Source organism: Suricata suricatta, chromosome 1 (assembly GCF_006229205.1).
Source record: "Suricata suricatta isolate VVHF042 chromosome 1, meerkat_22Aug2017_6uvM2_HiC, whole genome shotgun sequence".
Taxonomy (NCBI): Eukaryota; Metazoa; Chordata; class Mammalia; order Carnivora; family Herpestidae; genus Suricata; species Suricata suricatta.
In genome coordinates, this window is record NC_043700.1 from 99,546,290 (window position 1) to 99,571,230 (window position 24,941).

The 24,941-nt window shown below is 36.6% G+C and overlaps 1 protein-coding gene across 1 annotated transcript in view; it reads right to left on the reverse strand.

The window, feature by feature from the left end:
- The window catches only part of NDST3 (N-deacetylase and N-sulfotransferase 3), a 162,694-nt gene that overhangs the window by 105,543 nt on the left and 32,210 nt on the right, over positions 1–24,941 (reverse strand). The window contains 2 exon segments of the mRNA XM_029941596.1: positions 5,549–5,703; positions 13,358–13,445. Of these exon segments, the coding sequence (XP_029797456.1) occupies positions 5,549–5,703; positions 13,358–13,445 (243 nt within the window).

Below are 24,941 nucleotides of genomic sequence, written 5' to 3' on the forward strand. Positions count from 1 at the left end.
ATGCTTCATTTAAAAATGTTTAATTTATTTATTTTGAGAGAAAGAGTGAGCACAAACAGGGTAAGGGCAACGGGGATGGGGGTGGGGTGGGGATAGAGGATCTGAGCCTGACATGGGACTTGAACTCTCAAAAGGTTAGATCTTGACCTGATCTGAAGTCAGTCACTTAACCAACTGAGCCATCTAGGCACCTCTGTACAATAGATATTTCAAACTGTGTTGTAGGTCATTAACAAATGTTATAATTACTCCTTGTTTCAGATATGGATACCTTGCCAAAAAAACCCCACACTTGTTAACATTTCATTTTAATACCTGAAGCAGCCCATATTTGACAACTAAAAATATTTTCTAATCAACCTCTAAAGCTGTATTTCCTGGTGGCTGTAATCATCAAATGCAAGTTTGCTTAAAGGATTTACTTGACCTTCCATAATAAGCTATTAGAGCTTTCAAAGCTAAATTAAATTCCTTTGTGAGAAGGAAGTGGCCAATTCTACAAAAGGAAAATAGATCAGATGTATTTGCTAGAACTCAATGAAAATAACAGATATTTGGTTATAGATGGGTATAGAGAACACTCAGACAAAAGAGCGTTACATCATAGTCTCAGATTCTCTTAGTTGGAAACATACTTTAAATGTTTTCTAACTTAATCACTCATTTGAATATTGAATTTTATCCATGAGCTCCAGTCTTCATCTGAATACCTACTTGCTTTCAGAGCAGCACATTGCTTCTTTGTATGTTCTTTCAGTTCCTTCCTTCACTGGGAGAAATACTCATGCTCATTTTTAACTTCAGAGCCTCCAAGGCAGTGGAGGAAAGCAGGATGCTACCCAGTTTGGAAATCCACTGTTAGCACAGGTTAAGCATTTGCTTATTTCATCTAGTGAGTTGGCAGATGAGGCCAAACTTCCTCTAGAATAATTTCCATTGAATTAAAGTAGCCTTTCTATCTATAGGTGATAAAATAAACTCATTCATGTGGAAAGGTCCTCAGATTTAGTTGTCTCCTTTCCCACCATTTTAGAAACTCTGCCTATCTTAGTTTAGGGGACCTCTTGGAACCTCAGGGAAAAGTTGCCCTATGAGTTCTACCTCTAGTTCTCAATTTCCTTTATGTTATCAGAATTACCAAATATTCCTTTGGGTTACCAGGCAGAAGGGAAATCTAGACTTACTCCTTTGAATTGGGTTGAGAGGCTAGTGAGAAAGCCTAGACAGTTACAATATATGCTGTTTTAGAAGACCTGGATTTCTACTCTTAATTCTACCCCTAGTAAGCTTTATAATCCTGAGTGAGTCACTGTATTTCTCTGATTTTCAGTTTCCTTGTCTAAAAGTGAGAATGAATAGAATTACAATTCAGGGTTGTTATAATAATTAAAGGAAATAAGACAGAAAATATAAAAAACATAAACTTCTTTAAATTTAGCAGCAAAGCCACTTTGTAACCCTAATGCCTTGATGGGAAGTAAAAGAGTTAACACATGTCTAGAAAATGTGTAGAATTCACGTTAACCAAGTGTCATAGCAATTCAGAATAAGCTTTTAAACTTGAGGGTTTTGGTTCCTCTCACCTGTCACTCTAGACACCTCCCAGGAGCCTAGGCAAAAATTGAAGATGGCAGTTTTCTGATAGTGAATAGAATGATAAAAACAACAGCCGCCACCAGTTTGTGAGGTGCCGATCACTGCTCTCAATCACTTTACATATACTCTTTCGTGGGGTTATGGCTGGGAGGGACTGGTCCTGGATTTGTCTTTTTTCTTGTCCGTCCTTTGCTGACCAAAACAAAAATCCATGGGTCCTATATTTGATTAAACATTAAAGTTGAGGCCTTGTTTCTGAAGATCCTTCATGACTGTTCTCTGCTGCCTTGAGGACCATAGTTTGGGTTGTCAAGCTGTACTTAGGAATGAAATTTTGGAGAAAATGTCCTTTGCTTGGCACTTGAGTGAGGAGGTTAAGAATTGTCGGGCCGCCAAGTTTTCTGTCTGCCTCAGGCAAGGATTATCACTCTCCGGAGAGAGAACCAGCAAACAAGATTTGCATCTAGAGGCTGGAGACTGCCATTTCCTGGTCAAAATAACTTTGGCGTCTGTCATGCTGGGCCAGACTGGAGTGGCCAAGGTGCACAAAAGATCAAAACCGTATTTCAGATTATTCAGTGCTAACTCCCCCCCTTCCCAGCATTGCTGAGGCAAATCTGGGCGTTTCTTTTGATATTCATTTGACTCTCCCTGTTTATCTGTTAACTGACCTTGGTCAGCTGCTTTGTTTTCCCGCCTTGAAACCTTTATAAAAGATAGTTTTCTGAATAAAGCTCTCTCTCTCTTTTGCCTGATCGGAAACCGTGAGTGCTGTCTTTACTCTCTGCGTCTCCCTCTCCTGCCCCCTTTTTCTCTCCCTCCCTCCGGAGAAGGACCCGCGACGGAGGCGCGCTCAAAGCCGGGGACGGGGACGAGCGGCCTAGACCCGGCGAGCTAGCGCACCGCAAGTGCCGTCCCAGCCTGGGATGGAAGCGGCCGGGGCGGACGAGCAGGCCCCGCCCCCGGGCTAAGACAACTGGCGCCTCAACGCGGGCTCAGTGAAGGAACGCCACCCTGAGCCCGGGCTAAGACAAAGAATGACCAACTTTCAGTTCTGAATTACTCAATTCATGATGCTTTTTAGTTGAGAATTCTAAAAAATGTATATAATTCCTGTGCGTATCTGCTCTCATTATATGTACTTTTAAGTATTTACACTTGTTTTAAGTACAAACATAACATTTATTGTTCCATCCATTAAAGTAATAATAGAATACTATTATTTAGATACTATCTAGCTGCAGAGGAATATAGATAGCAATTAATATCATGTCATTCGTCACATCTGCCTTGATAAACAAGCTTTTTTAAAGCTACCAAAACAACAAACAACAAAAACCTCCCTGCTTACTTCTCTGTTTTTAATCTTATATTGATACTTTCTTTGACTCTATGTATTTCTTCTTTCATAATTTCCTTTCTTTCTCCACAAATTAAAGAATAAAAGTAATTTTCTTCTTCACATCCTCTCTTGCTGATTAATGTTGCTTATATCAGCAAGTCTTAGACTTTTGAAGATGACAGAATTAATGTTTGCTGCATCGAGATAGGATTTTTAGTGCTCTCCATTAAAAAGTGTGACAATGTTTACACACTCTTACATGCTGTTTACTATTTCTCTTTATATTCTAGGGGGGAAAAGGAGGCTCTTCATCTCCCAAGAGTTTGAAAATTCTATCAGAACATTTTCACAATATCAGTGAGGAACCTAAGAGTTGTGAGGAACTTAAAAATTAGACCTAGGCAAACCGAAACTTAACCTGCTCCCGCTTGTTCTGCTTCTGTACATACGCTTGGGGCGCTGTGTGTAGGGTGGGGTCAGCCATGTGGCTCGACATTGGGGCGGGGAGTACTGGGTGTTCAAATTGTGGCGGGATCCAATCAGGGAATGCAGGATGTCTGGACTTAGATATTGGCCAATGTAAGCGCTGTAACAATGGAACGCCCCCGACTTGTTTGGGCCGGCCTATAAAAAGGACGTGAGCCACCTGCACGGGGCTCTCTGGCTCTCCCCGCTCCACCAGCTTGGAGTGTGCAGAGGACCCAGGTTCGAACCTGCAATAAATGACTCTTGCTGTTTGGCTTTGACTCTGGACTCTGGTGGTTCATTTTTGGGGGTCGCCTGAGTTCTGGGCATTACATCAGTATGGAGGGCACTATTCTCATCTTCTTGACAGAATATCAGTGCATGCCCATGGTGCACTTGCAGCTGTATATCTATTTTGGGCAGTCACTGAAGTTCAAAGACAAGTATGGGCTCCTAATGCTATCCATTAAGTGTTTGGCCTCCTATATCCTCAAGAGAAAAATATATTTTATAAATTCTTACTTTTTATTGTACATATTTAAGTAGGGTACCATGTGGATCAACTATGTGAACATCTTGGCTCTAGCAGTTTACACAGAATACGGCTCCATGATAAGTGAGCGTCAGTACTCTGAAATTCTAACTGGCCAGAAAGCTAACAGTTACATGGTCAGGTGCCCAGCAAAGAGAGACATAACCCTTGACAACCACAATCTCTTATGTCATTTTAGGGTGAAATATGCTAAGAAGTAGCGCTATAATGTTTAAGAACATATAACGTTAGGAACTATAATGTTTAAGGACTATAATGATGGGAAAGGCATATATGTGGAAAGCCTCAAAGTTGAGCAGTTCTATTTGAAATCAATCATTTCTAGATATGGGATCAGGACTTTAAATCTCCAGTAAAATATTTTCTGTTTGTCAAGGGAGCAATTATATTTTAAGTTTTACAAAATCATATTTAAATGAACCAGTGTGTGTATTTTAATTCATTTTACACACTGGGATAAGTCTACAATTAGTAGGATTTGCTTAGGAACATGATATGATGGTTTCAGAATTATTCACAATATAAATAATTTATGAACTCTGTAATATCAGCTTTATGGTTTGGAAACAAGAAAAAAATGCTGTAACAGATAAAAATATATTACACTTCAAATCCTTTTGGAATGGTAATTTCTGTTGCTTTGATCATTTATGCTACAGATATTTACTGCGTACCTTCATGATATAGTAGCTGCCATACTGTGATGAGCTGAATACAGTTCCTACACTAAGGCACTCCCTGCCCAGGGTGCGAGAATGCTGGCCAAATAGGCAAGTGCCTGTCTGGAATCCTCCAGTGTTTGTGTGCCGTTAGTATTATTGACAGAAATAAACATGCTATATTGGGTTGTTAATCACTATATACCATCCCTGCTTCTTGCAGCACATTTTCTCATACATTGTACTTATTAGAACTTCTACTGTAAATTTCCCTGGCAAGAAACAAGAACCCTTCAGTATAAAAAAGTGTGTATCAAAGTGAATGTCCCATCACTGTAACATATATGTTTGCAATGTGTTTAGATGGTTTTCCTCCCATTTCCATGTGCTCCCGCCTCAGTCTTCATCACCCCGTGTCCCCATTACGGTCTCCTGCACGGCGTTCTCTCTCAGCCTCAGCACACTCAGGTCTTCCTGGCACGTAGATTTTATTCTTACTGCAGGTGTACCTACAGCCCAGTTTCCAGAAGTACCTCTTCCTGGCTACTCCCAATGACACTTATTTCTCTGAACTGTGGGTTCTTATATCTGTGCAGTTTAGTACGAGGTCCTGGGATATCTCATTTTGTTGGAAAATTGTTTTAATGTGTATATTTTGCCTTCCTGATACAGCAAGAAGCTCCTTCTAGACAGGGAGCCATGTCTTATGAGCTCTGACTAAACTGGTAGGTAAGTCTTGTGAGTGTCTTGTGAAGTTTTTCTTAAATTAGAACCCTCAAAGCATTAGTCATAGTACTGAGCATCCCATACAAACTCAAAAGTCACATACAGAAAGGCTACAATACCAAGCTGTTCTAATGTCAGTGTATACTAGTTCAATGTAATATTCAAGGAGAGTTACTAAGGCAAACTTTTAGATCAAGAGTTACTTACTAAGGCAAATTTTTTGTTGAGAATCATCTGCTCCACCAAAGATGACTCATTGTGGAAGAGATGAGGCTGCATATGGCTCCACATGTGAGGAAACCACCAGAAATCATCCACAGACCCCAGAAGATGGTCATCCCCTTCATCTTCTGCTTCAGTTCCTTTGGAGGAAAAAAGATTATTCAATTAATTCCAGTTACAATGATTGTCTGTCTATCTATCCATCCATCCATCCATCCATCCATCCATCCATCCATCCATCCAATTAGGTACACACATATATGTATTTAGAAGACACCATTTACTCTTGTTGATACATATAAGGCTTTGAACATGAAATGTAGCAAAAGAAAACCTGTTCCTTGGGGAACAAAGCTCTTTTAAAAGTTTTTCTTTTAAAAGTTTTTCAACATGAGACATAGGTATAAAATCACTGCAAAATGGAAATACACAACCATTCCCAAGGACATTGGAACTCTGTTAGTGTATTTATATAACCTGTGGTTTGGAGAAAATGGAGGGATGAATAGGAATTGAATCAAGGGAATATGAGTAAAGAAATGGGTGGCAGAGCTCTTGCAGCAGGTCCTTCTGACATAGGTTGTGACACCACAGTCACAAAGAAATAATTTCATAATTTATTTGGGTTCCTCCATTAGCTCTGAGAAGAAGCTACTCCGTACTGAGGGAAAACTAAGGCACAAACAAGGCAGGGGGGAAAGGAAATGTAGGAACTGTTTTGGGTACATTGGAGAAAACTGAAGGGAAGAAAGGAGAAAGGATGAAAGTGAAGAAAAGAGGCTGAGAAGTGGTGAAGTCATAGTAAAACAAGCCAAGCTGGTCCTTGATGGACTCATGTTTCTCATGCTGGACCTTTTCCTCAAGTTCTTGGAAGCAGATTTTCTATCAAGAAACTCATATTTCCAGGGCACTTGGGTGGTTCAGTTGGTTAAGCATCTGACTCTTGATTTCAGCTCAGGATTTCCCGGGCTCGTGAGATCAGTCCTGCATCTCAGGTTCTGGGCTGATAGTGTGGAGCCTGCTTGGAATTCTCTCTCTTTCTCTCTCTTTCTGCCCCTCCCCTGCTTGTGCACACATGTGTGCTCTCTCTCTCAAAATAAGTAAACATTAACAACAACAACAAAAAGAAACTCCTATTTCCTTGAGAGTCAGCCCTGATGTTATTCCTCTGATTTCCTCCTTTTTAGGCATGTTTATTTCTTCTATTTTCCATGATCAGCAGTTTAGCTGAAACTAAATTCCACAGTTTCGTGAGGCAGAAAGGACTCTCTTGTTTCTTTACTAAAGCCCGAAATGAGAGCACTCTAAGGTGCCTCACCTCTCTCCTGGCATATGATAAGATGATATTAATTATCACAAAGTTATGCAACCACACTGAAATTTCAGCCACAACACTGAATCTAATAAACTCCTAGAATACAGAATGGTAGATTCTTCAAATGTTATCCCCTCTGTGTGGAAAAAATCTTCTCTCATATGTTCAAAAATTTCATTTTTCTGATATGACTAGTTTTCATAGTGCCATACAGGCTAACGAAGGAGGGCGGATTGCTGCTCTGCTCAGCCAACTAAGCCCATTCATGTTCCCAAGAGAAGGAAGACAGTGGCCATTGGAAGGAATGGAATTAGATCCTATGATTTACTGGAAAAAGAAAGTGACTGACGAATGTGGCTGTGCACTCATTCTAATTTTTATAGGAAGTACAAGTATTAGTAATGTCGGATGAGTAGAATAACATAATACTTCAACATGGGCAGACTTCAATTTCACTTTCATATGGTTAAATACTTGTTGATATAAAGGAACTTGTTTCTTTATATTTAAATGGCACCTTTAAATTTAATTTGTTTTATCGTCCTAATTTTTTTCCTCTTCATTACACACTCATGTTACCATAATATAGTGGAACAAGGATAGCCTTTAGAGTCAAGAAGTTTTTAGTTATTTATAGGTTGCAACACATTTGAACTGTATGATTGTAGGCAAGTCACATAAGCCCTTAATGTCTATATTTATGTAGGTAAAAAGATGGATCACAATACCTATTTCATTCTTTTTGGGAGGAAGTGGCACTATAATCCTGGCACATATTGGGTAATCTAAATGCCTTTTTCCTTTCTTTTTATATTTCCTACTCTTGCTCTCCTTGTGTCTTTTTTCAGGTCTCCTTGAGTTTTGTTTTATTTTTTCCCACAATGCTACTGCATGAGAGTATGGTAGAAGGCCTCACCTGTGTGTTATGTGGCAGATGTGACATAGTGGTCAAGCCATCATAATTGGTCTTGAATTGACCAATGACTGGCTGATTAATGAGTCACCAGCTTGGGGCTTCTGAGTGATTATTTTACAGCTCAAGGAAGACTTCTAGAGAGCAATGCAAAGGAATAGGAATATGGAGTCAGGATTTAGAATCTCTGATGACCTCAATCATTGTAGGGTTTTGAGTCCTGTTACCTTTTAGGTGATAAATATGCTGGCCCTGGTAAAGAAACATTTTACCTCTCTACTTACACCCAAGAGAGTCAACTCCTGTTTAACATTTTGTATGTCCTCAGGACACCATATTAGTAGAGATTACAATCAGTTACTTATTGCAGTTTTACTATCCCACATTGAAAAGAGGCATAAGTCCCATGGGTTTCTTAGTAATCAGTTCATTCCTGGCTTTCACCTCCTCTGGAGACAGGGAGGGAGATGGGTAGAAGGAGATGAGATTTCCTAGATTATGAAAAGTCACCCCTCCTACTACTCCATGTCCCCTATAACTCCTATCTTTGCCTGCATCTTTCTTATCATCTCACCTTTGCTCATTTTTCTAGCTGGACTTTACACAAAGTTTATTTATCAGGACAGTGGAAAGGTAGCTTTGGAAAGATAGTTCAGGCATTTGTTGTCCTTTCCTGAATATCATGGTGAAAACTGCTATTAAAATATTTGTACATTTGAATCATGCAAGAATTAGACAAATGATGTCTGCCCTTTGATATATTTATATAAATTCATAGTGGGCATAAATATATGCCTTTCCCTTTTCTTTATAACTCTTTCTTATCTGATTTCACTTAATCCTACTTAATTCTACTCTGATATTTTATATCAGAATTAATTATACTAAGAATAACTGTCTATTGCTTATTACCTTAAACGTTATGATAAAAAGCAGTTGAAACATAGCTGTGATTGGCTGCCTTGGGCTCTTGCCACCTTTTTATCTCCTGACTTTGCCCACCTTTGTTTGAACGGGAGGAAGAGAGAACTAGAAGTCAAATTCCTCGATTGTAAGTGTCATTTCTTTTTTATTTTTTAATTTTTTTTAATTTTTAAAATGTTTTTTATGTTTTTTGAGAGACAGAGAGAGACAGTGGGAGCAGGGGAGGGTCAGAGAGAGAAGGAGATACAGAATCCAAAGCAGGCTCCAGGCTCTGAGCTAGCTGTCAGCACAGAGCCCTACATAACCCCGAACCCACGAACCATGAGATCATGACCTGAGCTGAAGCTGGACGCTTAACCGACTGAGCGGCCCAGATGCCCCTAAGTGTCGTTTCTTAAATTGTTACCAAACTATCCTGAAATCTTATAAGGTTATTGCAAGTTATTATTTATTTTGTATCTATTTAAATAACATATCTCTTCAGTATTTTATCTTCAGTTTTTCCTACCATGATATTTAAAATCATCATTGATTGATGGACATTTGGTATCTTTCCATATGATCTCTAAATTCTAACCCAGATTAAAGAACTCCAAATTCAGGGCCCTTAACTATCATTCATTGACCAAATATGGAATTTAGAAATAAGGTCAGTATTTACAAATTCAATATAATATTGCCCTTCACATTGTTAATTAATTCTGCAGTATAGTTAGAATTTACCAAGATTGTTGGTTCTCCATGGTTTGGGGAAATATACAAACCTACAGAACCTACAGATGAGGGGAAGGAACCTTTTGCCATTCAGCTTCCTTTATCAAGGATTGCCAATGGAATAATAAAAGTACAACTTATCTAATGCATAAGACTTGGGCTCTGCCTGACCTAAAGTTAAGAGTACTTTTGGCACTTAACTAGCTGTATGACCTTGGACTTCTCTAAGTTTCTATGTTCTTATCTAGAAAACAAGGTAACATATTCTTTAACTCCTAGGATTCATTGAGAAGATACACAAAAAATGCTTAGCTAAGTACCTAGAAAATGGTGTTGCTTACTAGAAGGGAACTATGATTTTTTGACCTTCATCTTTTTATTTCTCAAAAAATCCACAAAGCCTTCAAAAACTAAAATATATCAAGCAAGATGGAACCATCTCCTGAAAGAAAGTCTTACTATTATGATAGTGGTATTTTTATCCTTCCCTTTGAGATAGAATAAAATAGGATCTTTAATAGGATAAAGAATTACTCATTTAGAAAGAGAGACAATATAATTCAATTAAACTTCACAATATCTAATTTTTGAAAGATTTAGAGTATTAAACTTTACATTGGTTCCTACTAAAAAATGACTTTATCGGTTTTCAATAAGCCTAGCTAAGGTTTTGTGGAGGATTTCGTATCATATGCAGATAACAAGAGTCTTTCAAGCCTTGGCCTTAGCTTTCTCCTGTATTCTACTTTCTTTGGCTAAGGTAGTGTCCATTCTTACTGTGAGCTGTGGGAAGTGTCCAACTAGGGGAAGAGGACAAATCTTTCAGAAGCCAAAAGGAAGAAGAGTAATGGCTAGAGCCAATCTTTGGCACTCAGCATTAGGCAAAACATAAGTTGCCAGAAGTGTTTTCTTATTTCTATTTCTATTTTGTTTGGGAAAGAAAGCTTCTAGTTCTTCTTAATATTTAAAGTGAGTTTCTTTCACAATGCAATGTGATAAAATTTTATTCTCTGCTCTTATTTCATATAAATACTAATAGTTAAATGTGATTTTACTTTCATTCAATCATTTGTTCATTAATTCATTTTCAATAGTCATTGTTCTAGTTGCTGGTGTTAAAACAGTAAAGGCTCCATGGAGTGTTCATCTTAGTAAGAGAAGAGATGCAACAGATATATAATTTAAAGACAAAGTGCACCTGCTCATGATAAAACTCAGCAATCTAAGAATAGGAGGAGCTCCTTTAACCTAATAAAGAGTGTCTAAAAAATGGTCTGTTGAAAGAATTCCCCTTGAGAATAGGAAAAAAATCTACTGAAAGATTTCCTCTAAGGTCAGGAATCAGACATGTGTCACCATCATCATTTTTATTTAATGTTGTACTGGAGATCTAATTTAGTGCAGTATAGGTAAGGAAAAAAATTTGTAAGGCTCAGAAAGGAAGGACAGTTTTAGAATCCAAAATTTACATGATTGTATAAGTAGAAAATCACCCCCCAAATCCCTACAAACTATAGAATTAATAAGTGAACATAGCAAGGTTGCTAGATACATGATCAGTACAAAAAATTAACACTGTATTTTTACATACTTTCAACAAAGAAATGCAAAATGAAATAAAAAACAAGACACCACTTGATACTGCATCAAAAAACCTCATCAAAGAATGAATCTAAAAACGGTAAAGTTTTATCAAGTGTAATTAAAGATGACCTAGATGTATTCAAGGATTGGAAGACTCATTATTTAGGATGGCATTTCTACCCCAAATTAATAGATTTAATACAGTCCTAATAAAAATTCTAGCAATTTCTTTGTGGACAACGGTAAGGTGATTCTAAAAATTTATATGAAAATGCACAGGGCCAAGAATTTCCAAGGCAATCCTTAAGAAGATGAATAAAACTGGAGAACTTACACTAGCAGATATTAGTATTAATTATAAAGTTACAGTAAACAAGATAGTGTGATTTACACAAATAGATCCAATGAACAGGAGAGTGTAGAGGTGACACATATGGATATATATGACAGTGATGAACCATAATGCAGTGGGGAAAGGATGGTCACTTAATACTTGGTGCCAATTAGATATCTTTATGGGAAAAAGAAGACATCTTGACCTCTATCTCATGCATATGAAAAAATCAACTCCAGATAGATTTGAGATTTATGTTTTCAGAACATAGAAACATATTTTTATGATCTTACAGTATGCAAAAATTTCTTTTAAAAGCCAAAAAGTCTACCTAAAGGAACAAAAAGGTTAACTAGAGTATATTAAGTATTTTTGGTCATCAAGAAACACCATTAGGAGTGTGAAAAGAAACCCACACAATAGGAGAATGTATTTGCAACACATAAAACTGATGAAGGATTCATAAGATTATATAAAGAAAAAAAGGAAAAAATAATATATAAAGAATTTCTACAAATCAACAAGAAAAAGCATGCAACCAAACAAAAAAAATCTCAGTTCACTAAAGAGAATCTCTAAGTGCCCAATAAATACATGAAATAAGCTCAATATCACTGCTCATGAGAGAAATGTACATTAAAACCATAAAATATCTCTACATGCTCACCAGAAAGGCTAAATTAAAAAGACAAACAATATCAAATGTTAGTGAGAATGTGGAGTAACAGGAAAACTCATATACTGTTGGGAATGTAAATCAGTACAACCATTTTGAAAACCTGGCATTTTTTTCTACTAAATTGGCTATAAGTGTGCTATATAACTAAAAATTCTATTCCTAGTTGATAACCAACAGAAAAAAATAGTTATGATCTCTGAAGAACAGGTAAAAAATGTTAACATAATTATTCAAAAAAAGCCAAAGACTAGAAAAAACCCAACATTTACATGGAAAGGAATGCTTGAAAGCAATGGAAATGAAAGAATTACAACTATACACAATAATATCTGTAAAATCAGAATAATGTTGAACAGGAACGCCTGGGTGGCTCAGTTGGTTAATAAAACAAGCTGGATGCAGGAGAGCCCATACTGTATGATTCCTTCTACACACATTTCAAAGCCATGCAAACTAGTTTATGATATTAGAAGTCAGGACAGTCATTTTCTTTGAGAGAGGCTAGTGACTGTGACGAATCACAAATTGGGTGGGTGTGGGGATTTTGGTAGTATTCTCTCTTGATTTGCATGCTGGTTTGTTAAAATTCGTTGAGCACCACGCTTACTACTTGTTGCACTTTTATATATGTAAGTTATGCTTCAATAGAAAAGGAAGGCCGATAGATAATGACATGATGAATAAATGTTCAAACCAAAAGTATTTTGTAAAGGTGAAAAATGATATGTTAAAGGGCACCTGAGTGGGCTAAGCATCCAACTTTGGCTCAGGTTGTAATCCCACAGTTCTTGGATGTGAGTTCCGTGTCAGGCTCCGTGCTGGCATTTCAGAACCTGGAGCCTGCTTCAAATTCTGTCTCCCCCTCTCTCTGCCTTTCCCCCTCTCGTGCTCGGTCTCTCTCAAAAATAAGTAAATAAACATGAAAAAAATGACATGCTAAATTGAATTGAATACTATGAAGAAAATAAAATAGAAAAGAGACATGGAATGTAGAAAAGTGTTAGAAAAGGGGTCAAAAATTATTTATTTATTGTTTTAAATTTATTTATTTAAATTCAAGTTAGTTAATAGACAGTGTAGAATTGGTTCCAGGAGTAGAACCCAGTGATTGATCACTTACATAAAACACTGAGGGCTCATCCCAACAAGTGCCTCCTTAATGCCCATCTCCCGTTTAGCCTATCCCCCCAACACCTCCCCTCGAACAACCCTCAGTTTGTTCTCTGTATTTAATTATCTCTTACCGCTTGACTTCCTCTCTGTTTTTTATCTTATTTTTAAATAGAGTAGTCAGAGAGGCGTTTTGAGAAAAATTAACCTCCTTTTCTTACCTGTATGGTAAAATTTTCCTGAAAATCCAAGGTTGAATGTAAAATTTGCGATTTGTGCACGCAAAAGATTTTGAGTGTCAAGCAGGGCCTGGAATACATTATTAAAAAACAAAAATCAGGTTAGAAAATGTCATTGAGAAGTTTTAAAAGATATCTTCCTTTTGCATTCAAAGGGTAAAACTACTCCTTTATACATGAGAGAATTAAATGATGGAAAGTAGTGTCTTTACCAATTTACAACCAGAGAGATGCTTTCAAGATTACATAAACATATACATATATTTATCTTTCAGCTTGCAATAAATTAGCAAAAAGTGTCAGCTAGAAAAAGGAAGTTACATGAAAAGTTTACTCTGCATGTATTAAAGGAAATATTATCTAGCATAAAATATATCTCTTTTCATTTCTCAGGAACATGGATCACCAATTGTCAAAAGAAGGACACTCTTTAAGTGAAACTATGCAAACATATAACATTGAAAGGAAACATTGTTATTTCTCAGATATGCCTTTGGTCTTCAAAATCCAATACTTTTCAATCTTTAAGTCTTAGATTCCCACAAGACACTAATTGTTCTTCAAAAGTGGGTATCATGATAAAGTAAATCTCTAATTGGGCCTTTCATTAAAAAACAAACAAACAAATAGTCCTACTTCTGAAGGTAGAACTCTTTTAAAACAGAGTTTTAATGATTATATCTTATAAAGTATTTACCATGCTTCAAATTAAAAACCATTTTTCGAAGTTTATTTATTTATATTGAGAGATAAAAAGACACACTGAGCAGGGAAGGAGCAGAGGGAGAAGGAGAGAGAGAATCCCAAGCAGGCTCTGCACTGTCAGCACAGAGCCTGATGTGGGGCTCAAACTCATGAAATCATGAGATCGTGACCTGAACTGAAACCAAGAGTTGGATGCTTAACTGACTGAGGCACCCAGGCGCCCCATGCTATGAATTTTTAATGGACTTATTTTATTTCTCATTCTTATTTAAATTCCTATTCTTATATTTCTTTTCTCCCCACCACCCTCCCTATACAGATAATTAGGCAGAAAGTAATACTATATGCTAGATTTGTAAAGGATCTTAGTTGATACTTCTTTTACGCATGAGGAAACTGAGGAGAAATGAGCTGCCTATTTTCACAGATAAAACTAGTGGTAAACTGTAGACTAAGGATATATATTGCCTGGTTCCACATTAGGTACTCCTTTCCCCCTTCCATAGTACAACTGGGCCCACAATAAAATCTTCTTTCCAGCAGCATAGCTGACACCTGGAAAACTTGCCCCATCATGTTCAAAGTCTCAGTCTTTTTTGGGGAGCAAAATGATATACCTTTAATTCAGAGATGATCCCATGATTATATGCCTTATCTGGGGATATAAATGATTCTCCTTATTGTGTAAAAACCAAGGAAGAGGACTTCTGAATCTCTAGTTAAATTCATCTAAACAATGGGACGTTTTTGAAATTTAGGTATCTAAATCTTCTTTTTCTATCACTACTCTGTTTACATGAACAACTTTGATTGAACAACTGAACCATAAAACATGTGGGTCCTAAGGGAAGACAGGTTTATTTGTGGATTTCTACACCTAAGTATAGAAACAAAAGGGTTAATGATGGCAATGTCGTTAGGGACAGGTTAGATTCTGTCATCACAAGGCCTGGGCATGCGTCGGGCAAGGAGAATTTGGCCAGCTCAGCAGTGACAAAGTGAGTGATATGGACACATAGTATTGTGTAAAGGGGTGGGGAGTGGTTTGGCCTGGATGTAAGGTGTGAGCCTTTCTCTTTCTGTCCTTATGGAAGGAACATAAGGTATAGAATCAGAAGGTATGGAATTATTTATTATTTACTTATTCACCTATTTAATTAAAGTTTATTTATTTATTTTGAGAGAGAGAGAGAGAGAGAGAGAGAGAGAGAGAGAGACTGAGAGAGAGAGAGAGAGAGAGAGAGAGAGAGAGACACAGCACAAACCGTGAGATATGACCTGAGCTGAAACCAAGAGTTGGACACTTAACCGAATGAGCCACCCAAGTGCCCTAGAAGGTATGGGTTTAAATGTCATCTCTGAGACTTATAGTGAAGTCATGTAAGACGTGGGAGTCAGATTCCCTCAGCTGGAATTCTGGATCTGTCTCTGTTCAGTATTGGGCATGATATTAAAATTTTTAGACCTCAAACTCATCTCATGTAATTATGGATAATAACAATTACTTCAAAGCAGAGTTGTGAGGGTCACATACTTTTATGCTTTTGGCATAGTGACTGGCACATAATAGGTGCTCAACAATTATTAGTTGCTCCTCCTCTCTTATTGCTGCTAATATCAATACTATTAATGGTTCTTGTTATTGTTAGTGATGATAGACAATTCATATTCTCTGACTTTTCCCTTCATTTGTTAGAGTGGAGATACTTATCTAACAGAGTTGTGATGAGGATTCTAAAAGGGATAGTAGGGGTGCCTGGATGGCTCAGTCGGTTAAGTGTCCATCTTTGGCTCGGTCATGATCTCGCGGTTTGTGGGTTTGAGCCCCACATCGGGCTCTGTGCTGACAGCTAGCTCAGAGCCTGGACCCTGCTTCAGATTCTGTACCTCCTTCTCTCTCTGGCCCTCAAAAATAAATTAAAAAAAAAAGGGATAATATACGTAGGAGTGCTTGATAAGATTTTTTAAAAAGTGGCATAAAATATAAGGTGTTGATATAATTATAATCAATTATATGTTTTATGTATATAATTACATATCACTGATAATTATATCATCCATTTGTCTCATTTACTTAAAAGTTGTTTTTATAATATCTCATTTTATTTACCTTCAGTCTCCTCTAGCCTTCCCTCTCTCCTTTTTCATTTCTCCTCCCAGTCGAACATTCTAGCTGGCTCTTCTTATCATTCCTTCCCCTTAGCTCTTATCTTCTTCTTTATCCATCTTACTTCATTTATTCATTTACTCACTTAATTCAGTGGAAATCCATTTTAAAATAATTTCTTGTATGTTCAATGCTTTAATTTTAAAGTTGAAAGCTTTTTCTTTTTGTTTCTTTGAAAATAAAATCCTCAGTTAACCTTGAGTTTTGCTATATGACCCTGATTGCCTTTTAAAACAAACATTTACAATACTTGATAAGAAAGCAAACAAACAAATCTATCCTGTTCTTTGCCTTAGAAGCTAAATAATGTACCTGTGAACTAACCTCTAAATCAACTAGGATACATTGATTCAAATTACTGAACTAGCCATGATTATGCAGGTTTGAGTTGGCATTTTACACATTTATTTGACATTCTAGAAACAAACACTGAAACACATAAAAGATATACTGAAACAGTAGATAGAACCATTAAGCCTATATCTGGTGAAGAGGGACATTTATTTCTAGATGATACTTTATATACTAAAGATAAATCATTGTGTTTCTTATCTCTTATACTATTGTTTTTAGAAGCCAGATTTTGCAGGTATATATGAAAATGTTATATATTCATCCACTACTTCCATCTTTTCAAAATATGCTTCTGAAGCGTTACACGCTAGAACACCCAGCAACGTTCTTAGATTCTATCCTTTTCATTGAACTCTTCATAGCTAGAATGATTTTATTCAGCATTAATCTATTTAAAAATTAGCTAGTCTATTATTACTATGAAAAAAGTACAATACAAATAATATAAATGATTCTTTGCTTTATTTTCTATGAGCAACATGTCAAAAATGGTGTGATAATATCTAAAAATATAATCATAATAAGCCAAATCAATGTTCTAATATCAAATTCAGAAAACTAAATGCATTTTGGGCAAGCAAACCCTCTCTGATGTGCAGAGTATGTTGGTCATGATGGAGGTAAAGAATCACAACCACCTGCACCGGTACCATTTAGTGGTTTCCTCCAATCCAAGAACCCTAAGAACAGATTTCTATTGTCAGAAATAGACTGATTATTGAAAAATGGTACTTTCATTTTTAACTGTTCTAAAACTTTCTGTATTATTAGAAAGGTAATTTACAATTCCATTCATCAGTAATTATTTTTTAAAAAACACATTACCAACCTTACACCTAAAGGAGCTAGAAGAGGAACAGAAAATAAAGCCTATGCCAGCAGAAAAGGGGAGATAATAAAGATTAGAGCAGAAATAAATGACATAAACAACAACAACAACAACAAACCAATAGAGGGGTGTCTGGGTGGCTCAGTTGGTTAAGCATCTGATGTCAGCTAAGGTCATAAACTTGTGGTTTGTGAGTTTGAACCCCACATCAGGCTCTATGCTGACTAATCAGAGCCTGGAGCCTGCTTCAGATTCTGTCTCCCTCTCTCTCTGCCCCTCCCCTGCTAATACTTTCTCTCTCTCTCTCACTCTCTGTCTCTCTTAAAAATGAATAAACTTCAAAAACAAACAAACAAACAGTAGAACAGATCAACAAAACTAAGAACCGTTTCTTTGAAAGATTTAACAAAATTGATAACTCCCTAGTTGGACTTATCAAAAAGAAAAAAGGACCCAAACAGGTAAATTCACAAATGAAAAAGAGATCACAACCAACACCCTAGAATACAAACAATTATAAGAGAATGCTTCATAGCAAATGGCAATCTGGCAAATCTGAAAGAAATGGACAAATTTCTAGAAACATATAAGCTACCAAAACTGAAACAGGAAGAAATAGAAAATTTCACAGACCCATTACAAGCAAAGAAATTGAATCAATAATCAAAACTCCCCCAACAAATCTGTGCCAAAAGGTTTCCAAGGGGGAATTCTTAACCCTTAAAGAAGGGTTAATACCTATTCTCTATTTTTTAAAATTTTTTTGATGTTTATTTATTATTGAGACAGAGAGAAACAGAGCATGAATGGGGGAGGGACAGTGAGAGACTGAGAGACGGAGACATAGAATCTGAAGCAGGCTCCAGGTTCTGAGCTGTCAGCACAGAGCCCAACGCAGGGCTCGAACCCACAAAACTGTGAGATCATGACCTGAGCCAAAGTCGGATGCTTAACCGATTGAGCCACGAGGCGCCCCTAATACCTATTCTCAAACTGTTAAAGAATAGAAATGGAAAGAAAGCTTCCAAACTCATTCTATGAAGCCAGCATTACCTTGATTCCAAAACCAGACAAAGACTTCTCTAAAAAGGAGAATTATAGGCCAATATCCCTATGAAACTGGATGCAAAAATTTTCAAAAAGAAACTAGCAAATTGAATTCAACAGTACATTAAAAGAATTATTCATCATAATAAAGTGGGATTTATTCCTGGGCTGCAGGGCTGGATCAATATTTGTTAATCAATAAATGTGATACACTAAATTACTAAAAGATAGGATAAGAACCATATGGTCCTACCAATAGATGCAGCAAGAGCATTTGAGAATACAGCACCATTTCTTGATAAAACCCTCAGAAAGTAGGGATAGAAAGAATATACCTCAACATCATAGGAGCCATATGTGAAAAACCCATAGCTAATATCATCCTCAGTGGGGAAAACCTGAGATCTTTTCCTCTATGGTTAGGAACATGAAAGGGGTATCCACTCTCACCAGTGTTGTTCAACATAGTACTAGAAATCCTAGCCTCAGCAATCAGACAATAAAAATAAATAAAAGGCATACAAACTGACAAGAATGAAGTAAAACACTCTATCTTTGCAGATGACATGACACTCTATATGGGAAACCCAAAAAAGTTTCCAACAAAAAAACTGCTAGAACTGATACATGAATTCAGCAAAGTCACAGGATATAGAATCAATGTACAGAAGTCAGTTGCATTTCTAGACACCAATAATGATGTACCAGAAAGAGAAATCAAGGAATCATTCCTATTTACAACTGCATCAAAAACTGCAACATACTTATGAATAAACCTAACCAAGGAGGTAAAAGATCTGTATGCTGAAAACCAAAGAAAGCTTAATGAAAGAAATTGAAGAAGACACAAAGAAATGGAAAAGCATTCCATGTTCACGGATTGGAAGAACAAATATTGTTAAAATGTAGAAAGTACTGAAAGCAATCTACACATTCAATGCAATCCCTATCAATATAACACAAGTATTCTTCACAGAGCTGGAACAAACAATTTTAAAATTTGTATGGAACCATGAAAGATTCCAAATAGCCAAAGTAATGTTGAAAAGGAAATCCAAAGCTGGAGGCATCACAATTCCAGGCTTCGACAAATTTATTACAAGGCTGTAATCATCAAACAAAATGGTACTGGCACAAAACTAGACAGAGATCAATGGAACAGAATACAGAACCCAGAAATGGACTCACAAATGAATGGCCAACTAATCTTCAACAAAGCAGGAAAGAATATCCAATGGGAAAGAGTCTCTTCCACAAATGGTACTGGCAAAACTGTACAACAACGTGCAGAAGAATGAAACTGGACCACTTTCTTACACCATACACAAAAATGTGTTCAAACTGGATGAAAGACGTAAATGTAAGACTGGAAACCATCAAAATCCTAGAGGAGAAAACAGGCAGCAGCGTCTTTGACTTTGGTTGCAGCAACTTCTTATTAGACATGTCTCCGAAAGCAAGGGAAACAAAAACAAAAATGAACTATTGGGTCCTCATCAAGATAAAATGTTGCTGCATAGCAAAGGAAACAATCAACAAAAGTAAAAGGCACCTTTTGGAATGGGAGAAGATATTTGCAAATGACCTATCAGATAAGGGTTAGTATCCACAAATATATAGAGGACTTACCAAACTCAACACCCCAAAACGACAAATAATCCAGTGAAGAAAAGAGCAGAAGACCTGAATAGATACTTTTCCAAACAGGACATCCAGATGGCTAAGACACCTGAAAAGATGCTCAACATCACTCATCATCAGGGAAAAACAAATCAAAACCACAATGAGATACCACCTCCCATCTGTTAGAATGGCTAAAATAAACAACTTAGGAAACAGATGTTAGTGAGGATGGAGCAGTTGCACTGCTGATGGGACTGCAAACTGGTTCCGCCACTCTGGAAAACAGTGTGGAGTTTCTTCAAAAAATTAAAAATAAAACTACTCTATGACCCATCAATTGCACTACTGGGTATTTATCCAGAGGACATAAAAATCATGATTCAAAAAGGCACACACACTCTAATGCTATCAATAATAGCCAAATTATGGAAGGAGCCAAATGTCCATTGACTGATGAATGGATATAAAGATGTGATAGACAGACAGACAGATAGATAGATACACACACATACACATACACACATACACACACACAGTGGATTTTTACTTGGCTCAAAAAGAATGAAATCTTACCGTTTGCAACAGTGTGGATGGAACTAGGGGACATTATGCTAAGTGAAATACGTCAGGGAAAGACAAATATCGTTGATTTCACTCATGTGGAATTTAAGAAACAAAACAGATGAACATAGAGAACGGGAAAGAAAAATAAGATAGAAAGAGAGAAGGAGGCAAACCATATGAGACTCTCCAATACAGAGAAGAAACTCAGGGTGTCTGGAGGGGAGGTGGGTGGGGGGATGGGCTAAATAGGTGATAGGCATTAAGGAGGGCACTTGTTTGGATAAGCACTGGGTGTTATATATATGTAAGTGATAAATCACTAAATTCTACTTCTGAAACCAATGCTACACTATATGGTAAGCAACTTGAATTTAAATAAATAAAAAGTAAATAAAATACACATTACTTTTTCTAGTTAAAAAAATTAAAATCACTTATAAATCCACCTCTGAAGGATGAATTCTTTCCCAATTTTACCAATAACTACATATACCTAAGTATACACAGAAATATAGATATATAGGTAAATGAGATTAGAGCCATAAAGCAAAAATTAGAACTGTACTTATTATTACTAAAAATACAGGGTTTTGAATTTTGCCTTTGTCATCTAATAGCACATTATGAGCTTTCTCCGGTCTCATTAACCTTCCAAAACCAAATTGGTTAATAGGTGCAGAATACTGCATCAAATTGGTACCTTATAGTTTATTTAACTATTTCATCTTACTGTTGCACCTTTAGGTTGTTTGTATTTTTTTGTCTAATATAAATACTATTCTGTGTATCAACACATAGTTATATAACAGTGTAGTAACCATATCTGCAGGAGATAAGAATAATTCGGTTTATTTTTTGGCAGACAAAACAATTTTGCAGCACATTTGAAGATGCTTATGAAAGTATTAAAAAAGGACATAATATTCAGTTAAAACTATAAAAGAATTGCGCCATGCTTATAGTTTAACGTGAAAATTTGGCTATTTTCAATATGATTTTTTCAAATCTTGAATCTGTATGCTACCCCACTAACTTAAGTTTTTTGAGGCTTCATTCTATAAAGCCAAAAACATTTGCAGGCATTAAAAGATCTAGTTGAAGTCCAAGAAGATCTAATTTAAAGAAATTGAGCTCTGAGAACTAAGCAAAATGGGAGCTTTTATATATCTTTGGATTTTCTCCAAACTTCCTTTAACAGAATGAATATATCAATTAAAGTAAATCAAAGAGACAAAGTTTAAAAATAACTGCAAAACCATTTTATATGGAGATTCATGTTAGTATTCATTACATGTGTGACATTCTTTGAGGGAACATTTGCTAATTTTGTGTTTCTCATCTGTGCTTCCCAGATAATATTTTGACCTGTTTTATCTTTTATAAGGTAACTAAAGGAGTGGGTGAGCCAAATTAAAACTAAGGAAGAAATTTTGGGTCTGAGTGTGGTTTTTCAGCAGCAGGCAAAAATGGTGTTTCAGCATAGAGTTAGAGTTAACATTTTCCTAATCAAATATTTCCTAAATATAAATGTATACAATGTATCTGGATCTCATAAAGTAAATGAGAACAAGTGGGCAGCTAATTGCAAGATCTTGTATCTATGTATGTATCTACAAGCAAACATGCACACTCAGGCATCATAGGTATATGATGTAAAAGATCATTTCCATTTCAGACACAATAGACATGATTTACATAGTTTAAGTGACTTTCCCCGTAAAGTGTTGAAGAAGTGATTCAAACAAGGATGTGGATTTCAAAGCTCACTGCTTCTGTTGTCCATAGAACGAACAAGGATACTAACACTGAACACTCTTACCACTAGCGTACAGAGCCACTGGTGACAAAGTCCACTAGAAGGAAAGAAGGGATGGCTTTTTGTATCACTTTCACCAACTAGTTGTCACTCCTAGTTTCCAACACCTAAAGGTATGAGGGGGATGGGAAGACTGGGTTGATCAGTGAATACCCAGCCAGACTAGGAATGTTTATCCACTGGCATGCATCTTAAAGAACAGTCACTCAATGCACCATGTGGAGCTGGACCATAGGAGGCTGAAGGGCCTTAACGCCATAGCTGTCACCTTGGGCTCCTCACCAGTATAGAACTAGAAAGGCTTTCTATAGAAGACCTCTTCCCACACCAGAAAAACACTGAAAATTTTCTGAAAACAGTTAATTAGGCATAATATTAGGGTGAAGGCATCTTGCACAATTAGAGAGAAGACAGCTTTAGAGGAAAACAATGAGCAATAAAGCCAGGGCCAATGACATTATTTGACCTGACTATGCAATGACATTGAGACATACGAAGGAGACGCAGGCATGTTGGGTAAGCCAGTGGAGCACATAGGATTCGGCCACTTGTTATAACAGTATGTAAACTCTCTTGACAAAGAACCCGTAGATCTAGAGCTGTACTACCTGACAATAACAAGCCTAATGGTAAATCAATCACTCAGTGTTTAGTTGACTATTTTCTCAATTTAAAGAATACACACAAAAAAGGGGGAAACTATATTTATCCTGCTAACTTAAAATATAAATACCAAAGGTGGGAGTGTGTTTTCTATGTTTTACATGAGCCTCATCACATTTGGGGAAATGAATAGGGAACTTTCAACTAGGAATTTGCTAAATATAGTCAGGTGTTTTAAAGATTATCCTGCTTATTACTGACATTACCTTAAATTGTGGCCACCCTATGCTGAATGCTTAGTCCTTGAGTGTGGCCTCACTATGTGGGCATGATGAATGAATAGCAGATTTGGATTCAGAGTGACTTAGGAGTCTGACTCTGCCATCTAACTACTGCACAAGCCTGGACAAGTTATTGAACCTCTCAGATCAGTTGACTTCTCTGGTAGTAGTCACAGTATACTGCTCATGGGTTAGGTATAAAGATCAAATGGGAAAATGGATAAACAACCCTAAAACCTTTCCTAGCATACAAAGGTGGAGTGTTATTAGCTCTGTGAATGAACAATTTCTCCCTTCCTCTGAACCTTATCCTAAATCAGGAATATGACTAAAATTTTAAAAGGCATTTTCAAATTAGGCTTAGTACATCAGGGATGTTTAATCAGCACTGAGGATTTTAAGCAAAAGAGGAAGGTGATGCAAGTAGCTGTATCATAGTAACTTTTACAAAGCTGCATTCATACTCCTTCCTGAGTGAACTCTTCATCGTCCCATTCAGTGTTCGTGTGTTTTATTGTCTGTATTGCCCAGATTAAGGATGAAGGTTTGTGTGAAAGTCAAGGAGAAACCAGTTACATAGCAATCCTAAATTATTTCTGATATATACTTACACTAGCCCAGAGCATACATTATACATAACCTCTAAATTATACAGAGGAGAGATGGTATTGCTAGAACATTCGTTGACACAAAATTGGCAAATAATGCTATGTGAGTGGGAAAATAAAGAACAATTAAGTTTCTGCTATTCTCACTAAGTGTTCACTTGAAATTGCTATGCATATTCTATTTAGTTTATGGTTGATATACTCAAATAGTCAAAATACTAATGTACTTAAAAAAAAGAAATAAACATAAAAAGTAGTTCAGTGTAGGGTCACCTGGATGGCTCAGTCGGGTAAGTATCCGACTCGGTCCGACTCGGTCCGACTCAGGTCACAATCTCCTGGTTTGTGAGTTTGAGCCACACCTTGGGCTCTATGTTGACATCTTGGAGCCTGGAGCCTGCTTCAGATTCTGGGTCTCCCTCTCTGCCCCTCCCCTGCTCCTGCTCTGGCTCTCTCTCTCTCAAAAATAAATAAACATTAATTTTTTTTAAAAAGTAGTTCAGCTTTTTATAATATGGTATTTTTAGGAAACTGTAAGTTATATCTCACTCATTCAGTTATACAGAAAAAGGTTTTTATGTGTTGTAAAAAACATAATTTTGATGCCTTCATAGTTTAAAATACTTGCTTTCAGCAGCAAAGCAGTAAAGGAAGCATAGGTCTAGGATTCCATGTGAGGAGACTGAGGCATCTCAACCCACTTACTATTATTATTTCAGAATAAATTAGATTTCCACTAATAGTTGCAGAGGTACTATATTTGTTTTTTTAATTAAGTTAAGAAAATTTTTAAATTCCAGTATAATTAACATATAATGTTATATTAATTTCAAATGTACAATATAGTGACTCAACAATTCTGTACACTACTCAGTGCTCATCATGCCACATGTACTCTTTACTCTCCATCATCTGTTTCACCCATCCCTCCACACACCTTCCCTCTGGTAACCATCTCTTTGTTTTCTA